The sequence below is a fragment of the Bos indicus genome, chromosome 22 (genome assembly GCF_029378745.1).
Source record: "Bos indicus isolate NIAB-ARS_2022 breed Sahiwal x Tharparkar chromosome 22, NIAB-ARS_B.indTharparkar_mat_pri_1.0, whole genome shotgun sequence".
Taxonomy (NCBI): Eukaryota; Metazoa; Chordata; class Mammalia; order Artiodactyla; family Bovidae; genus Bos; species Bos indicus.
In genome coordinates, this window is record NC_091781.1 from 23,011,637 (window position 1) to 23,026,705 (window position 15,069).

A 15,069-nucleotide genomic window follows, 5' to 3' on the forward strand; every position below is an offset into this window, starting at 1 on the left:
GGAGGCAAACGGGGAGCGAAAGGTGCACAGATGGCAGCGGCGGTGACCCAGGGGCCGAGCACAAAAGAAGAAAGAGGCGTGAGTGCCTCTCCAGCCACATCTGCCGACCCCGCCAGGCTCACAGCTGTCCTCTCTTCCCCACAGGATGCTTGGCTAGCCCAGGGGCACGGTGCTGGTGCCACCTCTGGGCAGGGCCCGGGGAGGTCAGAGCTTCCTTGTTTAGGGGCCAGGTGCTTCCTGGGTAAAGAAACTTCTGTTGGAGGTAAGCACAGTTCTTTGCAATTCTGTAGATCATAGAACTATATAATTCTATAAACCGAGACTGATAATGTATATACGTGTGTACTTGTAATCACCCTTTTCCCTCCCTTCTTCCCTCTCTCTCTCACACACACGCACGCACACACACACACACACACACACACACACACACACACACACACCTTTCTCTCATAGGTCTATCATTCTCTCTTGTATTTTCCTTCACCTGTCTAGAGTGACCATCTTACTTTCAATAACCCATCATGACAGTATATCCTATGTAGCTGTTATTAATCTATAACCTGTAGTGGTTCTATATAGTCATAAAAGGCAATGCTGTCGTGAATACTACAGCCATTATTAGCTAGAACAAACCTGAGACACTGCTTGGCCTACTTTCATTTGGCAAATGGATAAACTGATCATGTTTTATGGCTAGAAGCCGTAAAAGAATTGATCAAGGTCACAGAGCGGTGTTCGGGGACAGAAGGCGGAATGACACTGAAAGGATCCGTCAGCCTCTCTTCCAAGCTTTTTGGCTTTTAACTTCTCAGCGAGCAAACTTTGGGAACAAACGTATTTTAAACTGTTCGATTCATTGTTTTCTTCAGAGCAGTGCTGTTTCTTCCTCTCACCCTTCTCACCATGTTTAGGTATTCTATTTCATCACTGAAAAGAGTGAAAAGACACTAATAAAGCTTTTGTCCATCATCCAAATAGCCCTCTGTGCACCAGTGCGGACAGAGTTTTGGAGGAACAAGGAAAAGTAGCTTTATTTTGTTGCCAGGCATAGATGGAACACCACAGGCTAGTTCCTCTGAGACTGTGCCCGCCTCCTGGGGAGTAGGGAGACGTCTTATAGGCAGGCTCATGGTCTGGGGTCGGTGAGCAGGATCAAAGCAGTGAAGGTGTTGCGTTCTTCTTTCTTCTGCAAAATTTCGAATGGCCACAAGTGGCATCAGGCAGCTAGGTAACTGGGTCTGGTGGGCTCCTGGTTTATTGCCTATGACCTTTCTGAAATGAAGAATGCTCCAGGGGAGTGTGGGCAAATATAGCTAATTTACTTCCTTGTACAGCAGAAACTAACACAACCTTGTAAAGCAGCTACAATCCAATTAAAAAAAAAAACATGAACGCCAGGTGACTCGGTGGAGTATATGATTCACACAGACTCAGACAGTGATTGTGGAATTCTTTTGTGAAGGACAAGTCTAGGTACATGCACTTTGAATAGTAAAAGTTAAAGTAAAACTAGGGTTGCTTAACTTATAGGCCTGTTTTGCCATTCACTCTTCCCTTTGTTATTAGGAAAACTCCATTTTTTATTTCTCTTGTAACACAATGACTCATTTTAGTTGAAGTAATAACGAGTAAGCTATTTATATTGACAATCTCACTTGCCAATCATAGGCCTTTCTCTGTTCTCTTACCATTTCTAGTATTTGTTTCAGACCAATGCTTATTAATTTTGGAAAATATATATGAAAACTACTTTTGATTGTTGTAAAGAAACTCGGGTATAACCCAGCCGGCTTTGGAATAACATGCATTTTCCCAGTCTTCATGTATACAGTTTTTATTTTAAGAATTGGAGCTAAGGCTGTATAAATGGGTTCCTATTTGCTTCCCGTCTCCCTTGTCAAGAGCAAGGTTGAGACTGAAGAATCTGAGCCTGTTTCCGTATGTGTGTGAAATGTCCTACCAGGGACGGGAACAGGCGAGGGCTCTGTACCAAGCGCAGCGAGCACGAAGGGCAGCTGACACAGCGCTGAGTCCCCGCGCGGTGCCGGCCCTCCTGCCTTTCCCGGCAGGCCAGTGCGCTGTCCTCCCCGCGGGCGCCGCAAGGGGGAGCTGTGGCCTGGGGCGCAGCAACAGAGGCGCTGCACCGGCCCTCCCCTGGCGGCCCGGGCGCCGCCCTGTCCCAGGCTCCTTTGCGGGTAAACAGACATGGCCGGCGAGGGAGACCCGGAGGACGCTGCGCACAACATGGGCAATCACCTGCCGCTCCTTCCCGGTAACTGCCTGGGGCCTGTTCCTGGCAGCGGGAGAAGGCGAGGCCGGAGGCGCAAGGGGCTCGGCGGGGCCGGGGAGGCTGGCGGGTGGTGCAGAACCTGTTCGGGGCCGCGGGCCCGGGACCGTAGTGTTTCTTGCTGCAGCTCGGCTCTCCCTACTATGGGGACGAGGGTTTGGGGAGGGAGGAGGCTGTCCCCAAAGGCAGGGACTCCGTGCTCTCCATCCTCTGTGTGCCCAGAACTTGGCTCCAAGGAAATGGCTTGAAACTGGGTGGGGAAAGAGGGAGACTGGGGCCGCCCAGCATCCCAGACTTTTCTGGGACTTCATCCCCCGCCCCCCATAAGAGTGACAGCTAATTTATTAATTGCTACCGTGTCACTGGTCCTGCCCCAGGCATTTTGCGTGCATTTCCCCATTTTATCCTCCCCACGCCACTGTTGTAGTCCTGACTTGGTGGGTGAGAAATGAATTGGCAGGTTAGTGTGTGACTTGTCCAAGGTCATACAGTTACAGGGCCAGGAGTCCTAGTCAAATCTGTCTGTCTGCATAGCTGGTGTCTCTTAACCACCCAGTGCCGTGCCGGTGTTTGGTCTGTTCTTAGGCCTGTAGTTCAAGTACATGGTAGAATGCGCCTAATTTTAGATACTTAGAACTGGGATATTAAATTTGGGATTCTCTTTCCTTTATGTTTTGTGAAAATTTAGACCATGGCCTTATGTTGGAATAGTGGGCAGAAAAAAAGTCTGGAATAATTGTACAGTTTTGCCATGGAATGCTGTAGACAAGAGTTGCCTTGCAAGAGGCGTATCAGCCAAACTGAGACTTAGCGGAGTCACTTCACTGTGTGCCAGAAAGTGTGTTATATATCCTGAGGGTAAAAAGAGGTATAATGCAGTCTGATACTTGAAGAAGTTTATCGTGTAGCTATGGTTCCTGAAAATATAACTAGCAGAAGGTCAGTGATGTAGGCCAGATAAGTAAATCGTCAGAGGGAGGGATTGACTGTGGCTGAGAAGGACTGGGGAAAGGCCCTGTGAAGTGAACTGCAGACATCCAGAAGCATTATGACCTAGGATAGATTCGCAGAAGATAAGGCCTGGAAGGTAGGTTGGGGCGGAGTGTTGGAAAGCTTGCATCTCTTGCCAGTGGGGTCGTGAGTTTGTTCCATGGATTGAGAGAAGCAGTTGTGGATTTCAGACCTAAGGGAAGCTGTGCTTGGAGGATGACTTTGCCCACTGGGAGGGGCGTGGGCCAGAGGAGGAAGAGACTGAAGGCATGCCCCTGCTGTATGGAAAGGACCTTTTCCATGAAAATAGATTAGAATCAGAGTCAGTGGTCCATCTGGAAGCAACCTAGCTGAATTGAATTTGATCAAAGAGCTGAGCTGTTTTTTCAGAGACATCAGCCCAACTCTATCCGTGCCAAATCCAGTGTGTTAGGGAAGATGCTGATGTTCTGTTGGTATCCACATGGTGCTCCTGCATGAGATGAGTCATCACACTTCACCCTGGTAGCTCTGAACGGTGTGTTTTGTCAAAAAAAATTGAGAGTGCGAGGGGCTCAGAGAGACTGTCAGTACAGTAGTCATGCTCCTGCAAATCATGTATGCCTTATTTTTAGAAACAGTCATTTGTCCATACTTCCGTGGGGTATGAGTTGTTTGGAAGAGTAATTCCCTTTAAGTGCTTAAGTAGTTGCTTAATATTTAAGATTTGAAGAATCTGTCCCAGCCAAAAAAAAGCATAAAATAATACATAAACAGCCAAGTAGAAGGAAGTGGGTTTCAGCCATATATAGGAGAAAGGCTAGTTTATATAAAGGAAATAATTTTGAAATGAAGTCAGAATAGTTAAAATGTAAATTTAAAAATTAAGAGTTCTAGCCTTTGAGCTAAAAGTTGACCTTTAAAACTTTGCATAATAGAGCAGTAAAGTGTCAAAAGAGCACGATGAAAGCCATGCCGTCAGAATTGTGAATGCAAGGAAGTAGATGCAGTATATTTTTGTCATTGGTTTAGATTTTTCTTTGTTATCTCTTGGTCTCGTTGAATTTTTTTGTTCTTAGGAAAATTTTGTATGCAGTGTTAAATCACTGAACATTTGAATTTAAGTTGAAATAATTAGGTTGTTCTCTTTGACAAACCCTTATATCTAAGGACTTTGTAAGAATTAATAGAAAGTCCAAAGCAGTTGCCATATTGAAAAACATTTATATTTTCTTGTCAGGAACCTAGCTGGAGGTGGTTAGATTTAAATAATGATATGCACAGCAGAAAGTAACTATTTTGCAAAGCCATTTTATCTATTTAGAAGTTTATTTAGGAGCTTGTTTGCTTTTTAGTCCCTTCCTCTTTCCTTCCTTCCTGTCTTCTCTAGAAATGCTTTAAATGCTTGAAGAAACTTTATAGAGATTGTCTTGCTTGAGTCTGTCATTTTTCAAATGAGGAAACTAAGGTTTCATCTCGTGGGATGAATTGTCTGCTGTGTCAGAATCGGCTCCTAGTGAGGGAGAAGAGCTCCATCTCCTGTGCAGAAGAATTTCAAATAATTTATGCAGGTGGTCACCCTTCAAGGAAGTGGGACACAATCCCTACCCCTTAGATGTGGGTTGTGCCTCATGGTTTGCTTCCCAAGAGTACAGTGTGGAAAAGAGGGGGAAAGGAGCTTTCCAGTGGAGAAGCCTGACCCATACCACCCCACCAGGTGATCCAGGTCAGCCTCAGCAGTTCTAAGACACGTCAGTGGTGTGCACCCTTGATAAGACATGACGAAAATGGCTCTTCACCTCTCTGGGCTTCCTCCCCAAGAAAATTCTGACTTGAGGGACATTCTACAAAGCACCTGACTAATAGTCCTCAAAACTGTCAAGGCCATCAAAAACTTCCTTGGAAAGTCTGAGAGACCCTCCCAGCCCAGAGGAGGCTAAGGAGACCTGACGACTAAATGTAACGTGGTGTCGTGGGCAGGGTCCCGGAACAGAAGTAGCATAGTTGATAACAACTCAGGAAATCCGAATAAAATGTGTTTAGTTAATGGTGCTGTGCCCACACTGATTCCCTGGTTATGGCAGGTGTGCCACACTAATTAAGATGTTACCTCTTGAGAAACAGATGTGAGGTATAAGGAACTCTCTACCATCTTTGCAACTTCTCTGTAAATCTTAAACTATTCTAAACTTAAACATTGGTTTAAGAGAAGTAGTTAGAGTCAGACCCAGCCTAGACGCCCCCTCTGGCCTCCTCTTCACAGTACTGTCGAGATTCCCAAGTGTGGATGGTGTCCATAAGAACTCCTCTTCCCACGGGCCTGGAATCCCTAAGAAGGAATTACGTATTTGAACGGGAACGTAGCTTTTATATCCCCATTCCTCTGTTTTTTGGTTTTTGCTTATAATACTGTACTTTTACAGCAGAGGAAGAGGAAGAAGATGAAATTGAAATGGAAGTTGAAGACCAGGATAACAAAGAACCCAAGAAACCAAACATCATAAATTTTGACACTAGTTTGCCGACATCACATACAGTATGTAACTTTGTATTAGATCTAGTATGAGAGATGTGTACATTTAACTGTAGATAAAAGTTCTTGAAAATGAATGACTGCTTTTAGCATTACCTGATATTACTTCATGCTTGAAATCGTGGATGAGGATGTGGGCTTCTTGCCAACTGATAAATAGTGTTAAGCTTTAATTTTTAAGCAGTTTGGTACTTTGTCTATTACAAGTGATTCTTTGCACACTTGGCACCCTCCTTATATCTTGGCTAGTTATAGAACGGTTAAAGTACTGCTTATTCTCTGTACCGCAGGATTCCAGGGTGTTATTTAACATACTAGCATTTTATACTCATCATTTATACTTTTCAGACATAGAGATGCCGAGCTTAGTCAAAATCAAATGTTTTGAGCTTAAAAAATGCTCTGTAATTTGCATATGAGGTTCTTCACAAGGAGTTGAGACTTCTGCCTCCAGGAGTCACAGACTCCCTGTGGGACGCTGATCCGGCGTATTTACTATTTACACGGGGGTACCTTCCACGTGCGCGTCTTTATGTCCGCTTGCGCGTGGCCTCTTGAGCTTGTGTTCTGTTGCCATCCGTGACGACTGAGCCTGTGCGCCCCCCGCAGTACCTGGGCTCCGACATGGAGGAGTTCCACGGCAGGACTCTGCACGACGACGACAGCTGCCCGGTGATCCCCGTGCTGCCACAGGTGGTGATGACGCTGATCCCCGGGCAGACCTTACCTCTCCAGCTCTTCAGCCCTCAGGAAGTCAGTATGGTGCGGAACTTAATTCAGAAGGACAGAACCTTCGCAGTGCTTGCGTACAGGTAAAATCTCAGGGTCAGCTGACTTTAACACTCTGTTGTGCACTCACAGGAGAGGTGGTTTTAAGGCAAAACTGACTACTGTTTTGCCTGCACAGAAGTTGGGACAAGGCTGTGAAGTAAAACACTCTCATAAAAAGCTTGGAAGTGGAAGTTGGAATATTTTGCTGTGATCATTACCATCTAAGTCAAGCTTTAACTTTCACACACAGTTAACTTTCTAGTATGTGAAAGTTTTAAAATCATTAATAGATAATGAAGAACAGTTCTAGAACCTTATTTTCAAGCGCTGTCTTCAAGAAAAAGAGGGCTTTTACACTGTTTGTAAAGGATGGTTTTTGCAAAGGAGTGACTGGTTATTTTCTGTCTCTCCAAATTCCCAAGTTGTCCTCTCGTAGACAAGTGGTAAGTTGAAGCTAAGTGTCAAGTGTCCCATAAGAACTAGAGGAAATCAGTGGCGGGGGCAGGAAGTTGATACAGGAAGTCCCCACTCCCCTCCCCCCTCAGCCCAGTGCAGAGCTGCTGATAAGCGGCAGAAAGGATGATCTGCTGAATAAAAGAATGTTTAGCTTGGGAAATGACAGTTTAACCCCTGTCAGCTGTGGGTTATTTTCAATGACTAGAAATCTGTTCTTCTGCTACTGGGCTCTAATCGTACTTCCTGAGGCCCTCTCTATATATATCAGTTCCCCATGTGATTCTAAAATTAATAAAATTAAATAGCTTTGCAGCGAGAATGGTATAAATTGTTTTTCCATGTGTATTGCTTTTGTCAACTTTGCATATTTGAAAATTAAATGTTTAAAACTGTTTCCTTTTAAAAATTTACCTTGGAAGTAATGTACAGGAAAGGGAAGCACAATTTGGAACAACAGCAGAGATATATGCCTACCGAGAAGAACAGGATTTTGGAATCGAGGTTGTGAAAGTGAAAGCAATCGGAAGACAGAGATTCAAAGTCCTTGAGATCAGGACACAGTCAGACGGGTAAGAAACACTGTCTGTCTATCTTAAAACTCCTCAAACATCATAAAATGAAGTAGTTTTCTTATATTCTGTCTGTTTTGCTGACATTCACATTTTATAGCTTTGAACTAGTTCTTTTCCCTTTGAAAGTGCAGTCTAGGGTTTCTAACTTTGCTGTGCATCATGGTGACCTGGGCAGTAACACTACAGACATGTGCGTTCCTGCTCTTCCTCCCATCCCTAGAGAGCGACCAGTCGGGGAGGAGGCCGCGGCATCTTTTCTGTTGATGTCCAGGTGACTGATGCCCCTCTAGGTTTCGGAGCACTGATGTATCCCCAACAGGCAGTGTCATTTGGGACAGGGCTTCTTTGGGATCGAAGACCTCTCTTCAAATTGGGAAGGGTGGGAAGTCAGGGCTCTGCGAGCTGTGTGCAGCATCAGGGGCTGCAAGGGCTGCGGTGGTCACGCTTGCCACCCGCTCTGTCTGGGTGTTGGAGACCATGTACCCTGTGTGCCCATCTCCACCGCAAATGTTCTCTCACTGCAAATGTTCTCTCACCGCAGTGGATCATATATTTACTAAGTGGTCAGGAGGTGCTTGTCACCCCTGTGCCTTATACAGTTGAGAAATTCTCTGAGTGTTCTGTTTAGCACTTCCATTTTGGTGTGACTCTCATGTTAGGGTTTTTTTTTTTTTTTCCACAGATTTAAGGAATACCTCATTCCTTAACGAGGAATGAATACCTCATTCCTTAACGAGGAATGAATACCTCATTCCTTAACGAGGAATGAATACCTCATTCCTTAACGAGGAATGAATACCTCATTCCTTAACGAGGAATGAATACCTCATTCCTTAACGAGGAATGAATACCTCATTCCTTAAGGTATTCCTTAAGGAATACCTCATTTTAAAAAATGCAGTTCACTTTGCAGACCTCCAAAAAAACCACAGAGCATTTGTCCTCATCACTGTGTGTTTCCTTTATAGGAATGGTTCTTAACTCTGGAGCATATAAATCACCAGTGAATCACTAGTGAAGTCTTAGAAAGATCCAAATTCCTGGGTCCTCCCAGCTTTAGGGAATTGGTCTCTTTTATCTGTAGTCACAGTTGAAAGTCTTGTCAGACCTCTGTGTTGGACAGGTAATGTCTTCTGAAATCAAGAACGTTCAGAGGGTGGTGGTGGTTTTTTGTTTTTAAGATTTAAGAATATGAACTGCGGAGGGCAGTAACTTTTACGTGTTTCCACATAGTGGGCATTCATAAATGTGAGTGTACTCAGCCCCTCTTCGGGGCTTGAGCGAGCATAGGAGCAGGAGGGGTGGAGTGCCAGAGCCCGTGGGGTCCGTGCTCCCGCCTGGTGCTCCCTAGAGCACTCGCTCCGGGAACTCTCACCGTGCTGAACACAGGTCGTCAGTGGCGTGTGTGTCTGTCCCTCAGGATGCAGGCTGCTCAGGCCAGTTGATGCGACTCCTGTGTGTTCTGCGCTTGGGACCATCAGTGTCCACGGATGAGGGAGCATCCCCCCAAGGGCCCTGTGCTGAGACAGCAAGCTGTTTGTGCTGTGCATTTTACTGACAGTTCCATTTTAAAAGTACTTCCTACCTTTGTGCTTATAAAATTTTGAATATTTGTGAGTACTATATTCCAGAAACCATAATAGCAAATTGACTTGGGGAAAAGTATATTTCTGAGGCTGTCGACATCAGTGACTTGTGATTGTGGAAAATTAGTTTGAACACAAGATGGCAACAGAGCCTTGACTCTGAAAGCAAGTAAACGGATGTGCGTGGACTCAAGTAGAGATTAGCATCAAACTCATGAGGCGGGACAGGACTGGGAAGGGCCTGGTATTCCTCAGACCCACCACCACGGCTTTCACAAAAATGTCTGTCTTAAAAGACCTCCATGGAGTGAGAATTCTCTGGGCCCACTGCCCTTCTGGCCCTATGACTACCTTCAGTGGGAATGGTGAGGTGGCAGAGACTAGAGAGGATGTGGTGCAAGCCCCTCTTTTTTCAGAAAGGGAACCTGAGTGCGATGGAGATAAGAAGTTTGCCCAAAGCTGTGCAGCTCGTGGGCACCACTGGTGAGTTCTAGGCCCCGGACTTCCAAACCAGTGCTCTTCCCACCAAACCAGAATCCCTCCCTTGCACATCTGCAGCTCAGGCCGGTTTCCTTGTGTCTGTAATGCAGGACCAGACGGTAGTGATCTGTCTTATCAAGACTCGTCACGTATACAGGCGTGCTGCTGCCTGCGGACCCTTCCACGTCGTGTCTGTATTTCTTTGACATCTTCTGAACAGATCGAATTTTTTTTTTGAAAAGTGAATAAAAAAGTAGAAATGTATCATTGCATCTCTGTAGGACTGTTTTAGAAATTCCTGAATATTTCTTACATGTAGAGAGGAAGGGGAGATTAATACTCTATTTGTAATTTCAAAAGAAGCCCTTGTACTTACCATAATTGAGGTGAGTAATTTTTAGTCAAAAAGGTGATTAAAACTAGAACTCATAAAAATACATACATATATATCCTAAACATTTTAACTTAAAATATGTAAAAGCCCCTTCATTCGTTTTACACTGATGGTAAGACAGGTACTGTCTTTATGTTGGGTCTGCAGATAGAGCTGACAGTCTGTCTTGCATCAGTTGCTTTCACCGCGTCATCTATCTGCAGTGCATACCTGTAGTTTTTCTTTAGAGATTCTGAAGATACTCACAAGGGCTTTGATGAGCACAGAAACCTTCCAGATTCATACACTTTTCTCCCTATTAGAATTGTCCGAACCTGATTTGAAAGCCTTTTTTGGTCTCAAGCTAGTGTTTCATTAAAGCAGTTTTAATTTTGTAATTATTTTCCTGGTTGCCAAAGTATTTACATAAGTTACAGAACAACAGGGCTCTACTGTATAGCCCAGGGAACTATATTCAATAACCTGTCATAAACCATAATGGAAAAGAACATGAAAAAGAACGTACATACATATACAACTGAATCACTTTGCTGTAGACCAGAGATGCACACAACACTGTAAATCAGCTATACTTGAGGAACATTTTGTATAGAGCTCCTTCTACTTCAAAAATATTTATATAGATTAGGTAGCTATAATAACTGCCACAACAGCTGCCACAAACAGGTTGGGAAGAAACAAAACTAGTTTATGTTAAAACCAAAACCCAGCTGCTGGGAGAAGCAGCAGCCGTGTGTGCAGCAGACCCTGGGGGTGCCTCACAGAGGAAGACAGGGCAGTGTTCACCCTTTGAGGCGATTTACACAGCCTGTGTACACTAATTATTAAAACGATCTCTAAGCTGATGTTTCTGTAGCATTAATGTTAGTATCATAATAAAATCTTAAGAATTAGGTGAGGAAAACATGATTATTTAGTTGTTTTTGTTTTTAATGAACTCTGATAACGTAAGAACATTTGAACATAGTCAGATTTATGTTACCATTTTCCAAAGTCATGTAGACTTAAATTTGAGCTTGCAAGAAAGAAATGAAGTGAGTGGAGTGTGTCTAATATTATCATGACAGTAAACCTACATATTTTCAGACACGTTTAGCTATTTTCATTTAATAAATCAGAAGAAGTATTAAAGTGTCATAAGTTTTTGTGGATTGAGACAGTGGTCACAATGAAAGACCACTTTAGACCTCCTGAACATGGATAATAGTGAAGCAGAGACTTGTAATATATTTGACTTCTTCTGACTGATAGTGTTTTTTGTTCCAGCATTTGGATTGTTGATACTTTCTGCATTTGAAAAGTTACAATAGGAGATAATTCTTTCAGTGCCTCATAAGACAGTGGCTTGGACGTACAGCCTTTTTGGCGTTAATTCATGAGAAGAAACTTGCAGTTATGATATTCTCAAGTAGCATTGTTGAATGTTGACTTTACTATATGAGCAGAAATAATTTTTAAAGATAATATGGATTTTGATTCTTTGCATATTCAGGGTAAATGTTTAGGAATGAGAAAAGGAACGCACAGAGAAATAAGGCTACATATAGTTCTCCATGTAAAAGGGTTATCCCTTTTACAAGTCTTATCCATGTAAAAGGGTTCTTGATTTTCTCTTCCTTTACCTACCTACTTCTTAGGATAGGTGATTCGTGAGAAGGGATAGATGTAAGAGTCAGGCAACATAAAGAAGTGAGGGGAGGGGAGGGGATGGATGGGGTGTCCAAGAATGAGAAATTTTTATAGAAGTATCAGCATATCAGGGGTTGGTGGTATACTGATTTTTTAACTTGATTTCATTTACAGGCTTTGTCTGAAATGTAGAAATAGCATTTTCCATTCCACAGTGAGATAGAAAAATCTTTGGTTACCTTTGGTTTTAACTTTGGTGTGATTTATGAAATACAATATTTTTTGAAAATTTCTTGTATCTTAATATCAGGATTTGATGAATATGTTTAAAAAAGAAAACCTTGAAAATCTTAGTACTTGAAGCTGTCCATAATGGTTAGAAATGTAGTGATTAGAGTTGGTTTATCCTAAACATGAACACCGCGCCTGGTTCTCTTTATTTTAATGAACACCGCGCCTGGTTCTCTGTATTGTAGAATCCAGCAGGCGAAGGTGCAGATTCTTCCCGAGTGTGTGCTGCCTTCGACCATGTCTGCAGTTCAATTAGAATCCCTCAATAAGTGCCGGATATTTCCTTCAAAACCTGTCTCATGGGAAGACCAGTGTTCATATAAATGGTGGCAGAAATACCAGAAGGTGAGACACTGATTTTTTTTATGCATGTTCAAAAAGCAAAGACAGGTTGCTTTTTTCTTGTTTAAAGAAAGAAACACCAACAGCTCTCATGATTCCTTCCCCAGACATCATCTGAGCAATACTATAGTTGGCATTTGTTCATAGCCGGAGTTTCTAAAATTTCATAGGCAGCTGTTATGTAAGAGCAGTTTGCAAAATCAAGTAAAATGTTACAATACTGTGAGGTATTCCAGCTATTATGCCTGTAAGTTATGAATTACTTCGCTGTAGCTCTAAATGCTGCAGGAAACGCTTACTAGACTGGTCACAGGAGGCGCATGGCTCTTGAGTCATACGCACCTAGACTTGGGGAGAGAGTGTGGGAGAGGACACAGTGGCAGTTGCTTCCTCCTTGTGGGCTTCTGAAAGGAAGCTGTTTTTGTGCAACAGTATGGACATCACCAAAACTGGCTTGGGACTAGGCGCTCTTTAAAAGTATTGCCTCTAGGGCCTTAATTCCTGAGTATATCCTTTTGACTAGATCATTCTCGTAGGACAAATACCAGTGAAACTTGTTTGTACTTATCTGTGAGATGTATCAGTTGTGAGTATAAAATACCTAATATTTATGGTTTCTCCCTAAAGGAAAAAAATTTCTAGTGTCTAAATTTAAAATTACTTTCTGAGATATGTCTTTTAAAAATACAGAAAGACAGTTTCTATAGTAACCTGAAGAATCCTGTACTAATCATCCTTTACTCTTCGTCGAGTATCGACGGTTTTAATTTTGATGTAGATTATCCTAGGGTCCTAATTTGAAGTAATAGCTCAGCGGTAAAGAATCTGCCTTCCAGTGCAGGAGTTCAGTTAACCGCTCAGTCGTGTCCGACTCTTTGCGACCACATGGACTGCAGCACATCAGGCTTCCCTGTCCATCACCAGTTTAAGGAGCTTGCTCAAACTCATGTCCATTGAGTCGGTGATGCTATCCAACCATCTCATCCTCTGTCGTCCCCTTCCCCTCCTGCCTTCAGTCTTTTCCAGCATCAGGGTCTTTTCAAATGAGTCAGATTTTCGTATTAGGTTGCCAAAGTATTGGAGTTTCAGCTTCAGCATCAGTCCTTCCAATGAATATTCAGGACCGATTTCTTTTAGGATTGACTGGTTGGATCTCCTTGGAGTCCAAGGGACTCTCAAGAATCTTCTCCAACACCACAGTTCAAAAGCATCAGTTCTTTCGTGCTTAGCTTTCTTTATAGTCCAACTCTCACATCCATTCATGACTACTGGAAAAACTATAGCTTTGACTAGATGGACCTTTGTTGGCAAAGTAATGTCTCTGCTTTTTAATATGCTGTCTAGGTTGGTCATAGCTTTTCTTCTAAGGAGTAAGCATCTTTTAACTTCATGACTGCAGTCACCATCTGCAGTGATTTTGGAGTTCAGTGAAATAAAGTCTGTCACTGTTTCCATTGTTTCCCCATCTATTTGCCATGAAGTGATGGGACTAGATGCCATGATCTTTGTTTTTTGAATGTTGAGTTTCAAGCCAGCTTTTCTACTCTCCTCTTTCACTTTCATCGAGATCTTCAGTTCCTCTTCGCTTTCTGCTGTAAGGGTGGTGTCATCTGCATATCTGAGGTTATTGATATTTCTGCCGGCAGTCTTGATTCCAGCTTGTGCTTCTTCCAGCCCAGAGTTTCTCATGATGTACTCTGCATGTAAGTTAAATAAGCAGGGTGACAATAAACAGCCTTGATGTACTCCTTTCCCAATTTGGAACCAGTCTGTTGTTCCATGTCCAGTTCTAACTGTTGCTTCTTGACCTGCCTATAGATTTCTTAGGAGGCAAGTAAGGTATCCCATCTCTGAAGAATTTTCCACAGTTTGTTGTGATCCACACTGTCAAAGACTTTGGCGTAGTCAGTAAAGCAGAAGTAGATGCAGGGGATGAGGGTTCAAACCCGGGGTTGGAGAGACTCCCCTAGAGGGGAAATGGCAACCCACTCCAGTATTCTTGCCTGGAAAATCCCATGGACAGAGGAGCCTGGCGGGCTACAGTCCGTGAGGGTCACAGAGTCTGACGTGACTTAGCGACTAAAGAGCAAACAGCTTAAGTTCACAGTAACTTTGTATAGCTGTGCAATACTTTTGTTTTCAGACTTGATACGGATGCTTTTTTTTTTAATCTAATTTTCTATTTCGTTAGCTGTACTGGGTCTTAATCGTGGCGTGCAGGATCTTTCATTGCCATGCGCAGGATCTTTAGTTGCAGCGTGAGGGATCTAAGTTCCCGACAATGGCTTGAACCTGGGCCCCCTGCATTGGGAGTACAGTTGTACTCTGGACCACCAGGGATGTCCCCAATACAGATGCTTTACATACACTTTAAATCATGTTTATTTGACCAGTAGCGCAGTGGGAAGTTTTTCTCTTACTCATTTAGTCCCAGCAGTGTGTCGGCGCTGGGTGGTGCTGAGATGCTCTATGGCGAGGTCACCGTGTCAGGATTACATCGTCTCTCAGGATTTAGATAGCTGTGGGTTTCAATCATTGGATATTTTCCAGGAGGTATTAGGTATTTTATTTATATAATAGTTCTTCCACAACAAGATTTTTTTGTTAAAAATTCCTAACCATTTAAAAATCCTAAGTTACTTCTTGGCACAGTTCTGAGGATAGAGTGAGAGTCTGTGGAGTTAATTCCTGACTTAAGTGCTCTGGACAACTAGTTCTGTGTTTTCTCTGTAGGATCTTGACATTTTAAACCTGAA

The 15,069-nt window shown here is 43.2% G+C and overlaps 1 protein-coding gene across 2 annotated transcripts in view; it reads left to right on the top strand.

The window, feature by feature from the left end:
• CRBN (cereblon) overlaps positions 1-15,069 on the top strand; it is a 26,518-nt gene continuing 11,449 nt past the window's right edge. Inside the window, exons 1-5 of one of the 2 annotated variants that reach the window (XM_070776300.1) lie at positions 1-262; positions 5,683-5,795; positions 6,402-6,604; positions 7,439-7,588; positions 12,157-12,316. In XM_070776300.1, the coding sequence (XP_070632401.1) occupies positions 31-262; positions 5,683-5,795; positions 6,402-6,604; positions 7,439-7,588; positions 12,157-12,316 (858 nt within the window). In that variant the 5' untranslated portion in view covers positions 1-30. Of the gene's footprint in view, positions 263-2,181; positions 2,276-5,682; positions 5,796-6,401; positions 6,605-7,438; positions 7,589-12,156; positions 12,317-15,069 lie in introns of those variants that run through there. The other variant, XM_019984542.2, reaches the window with a different exon arrangement.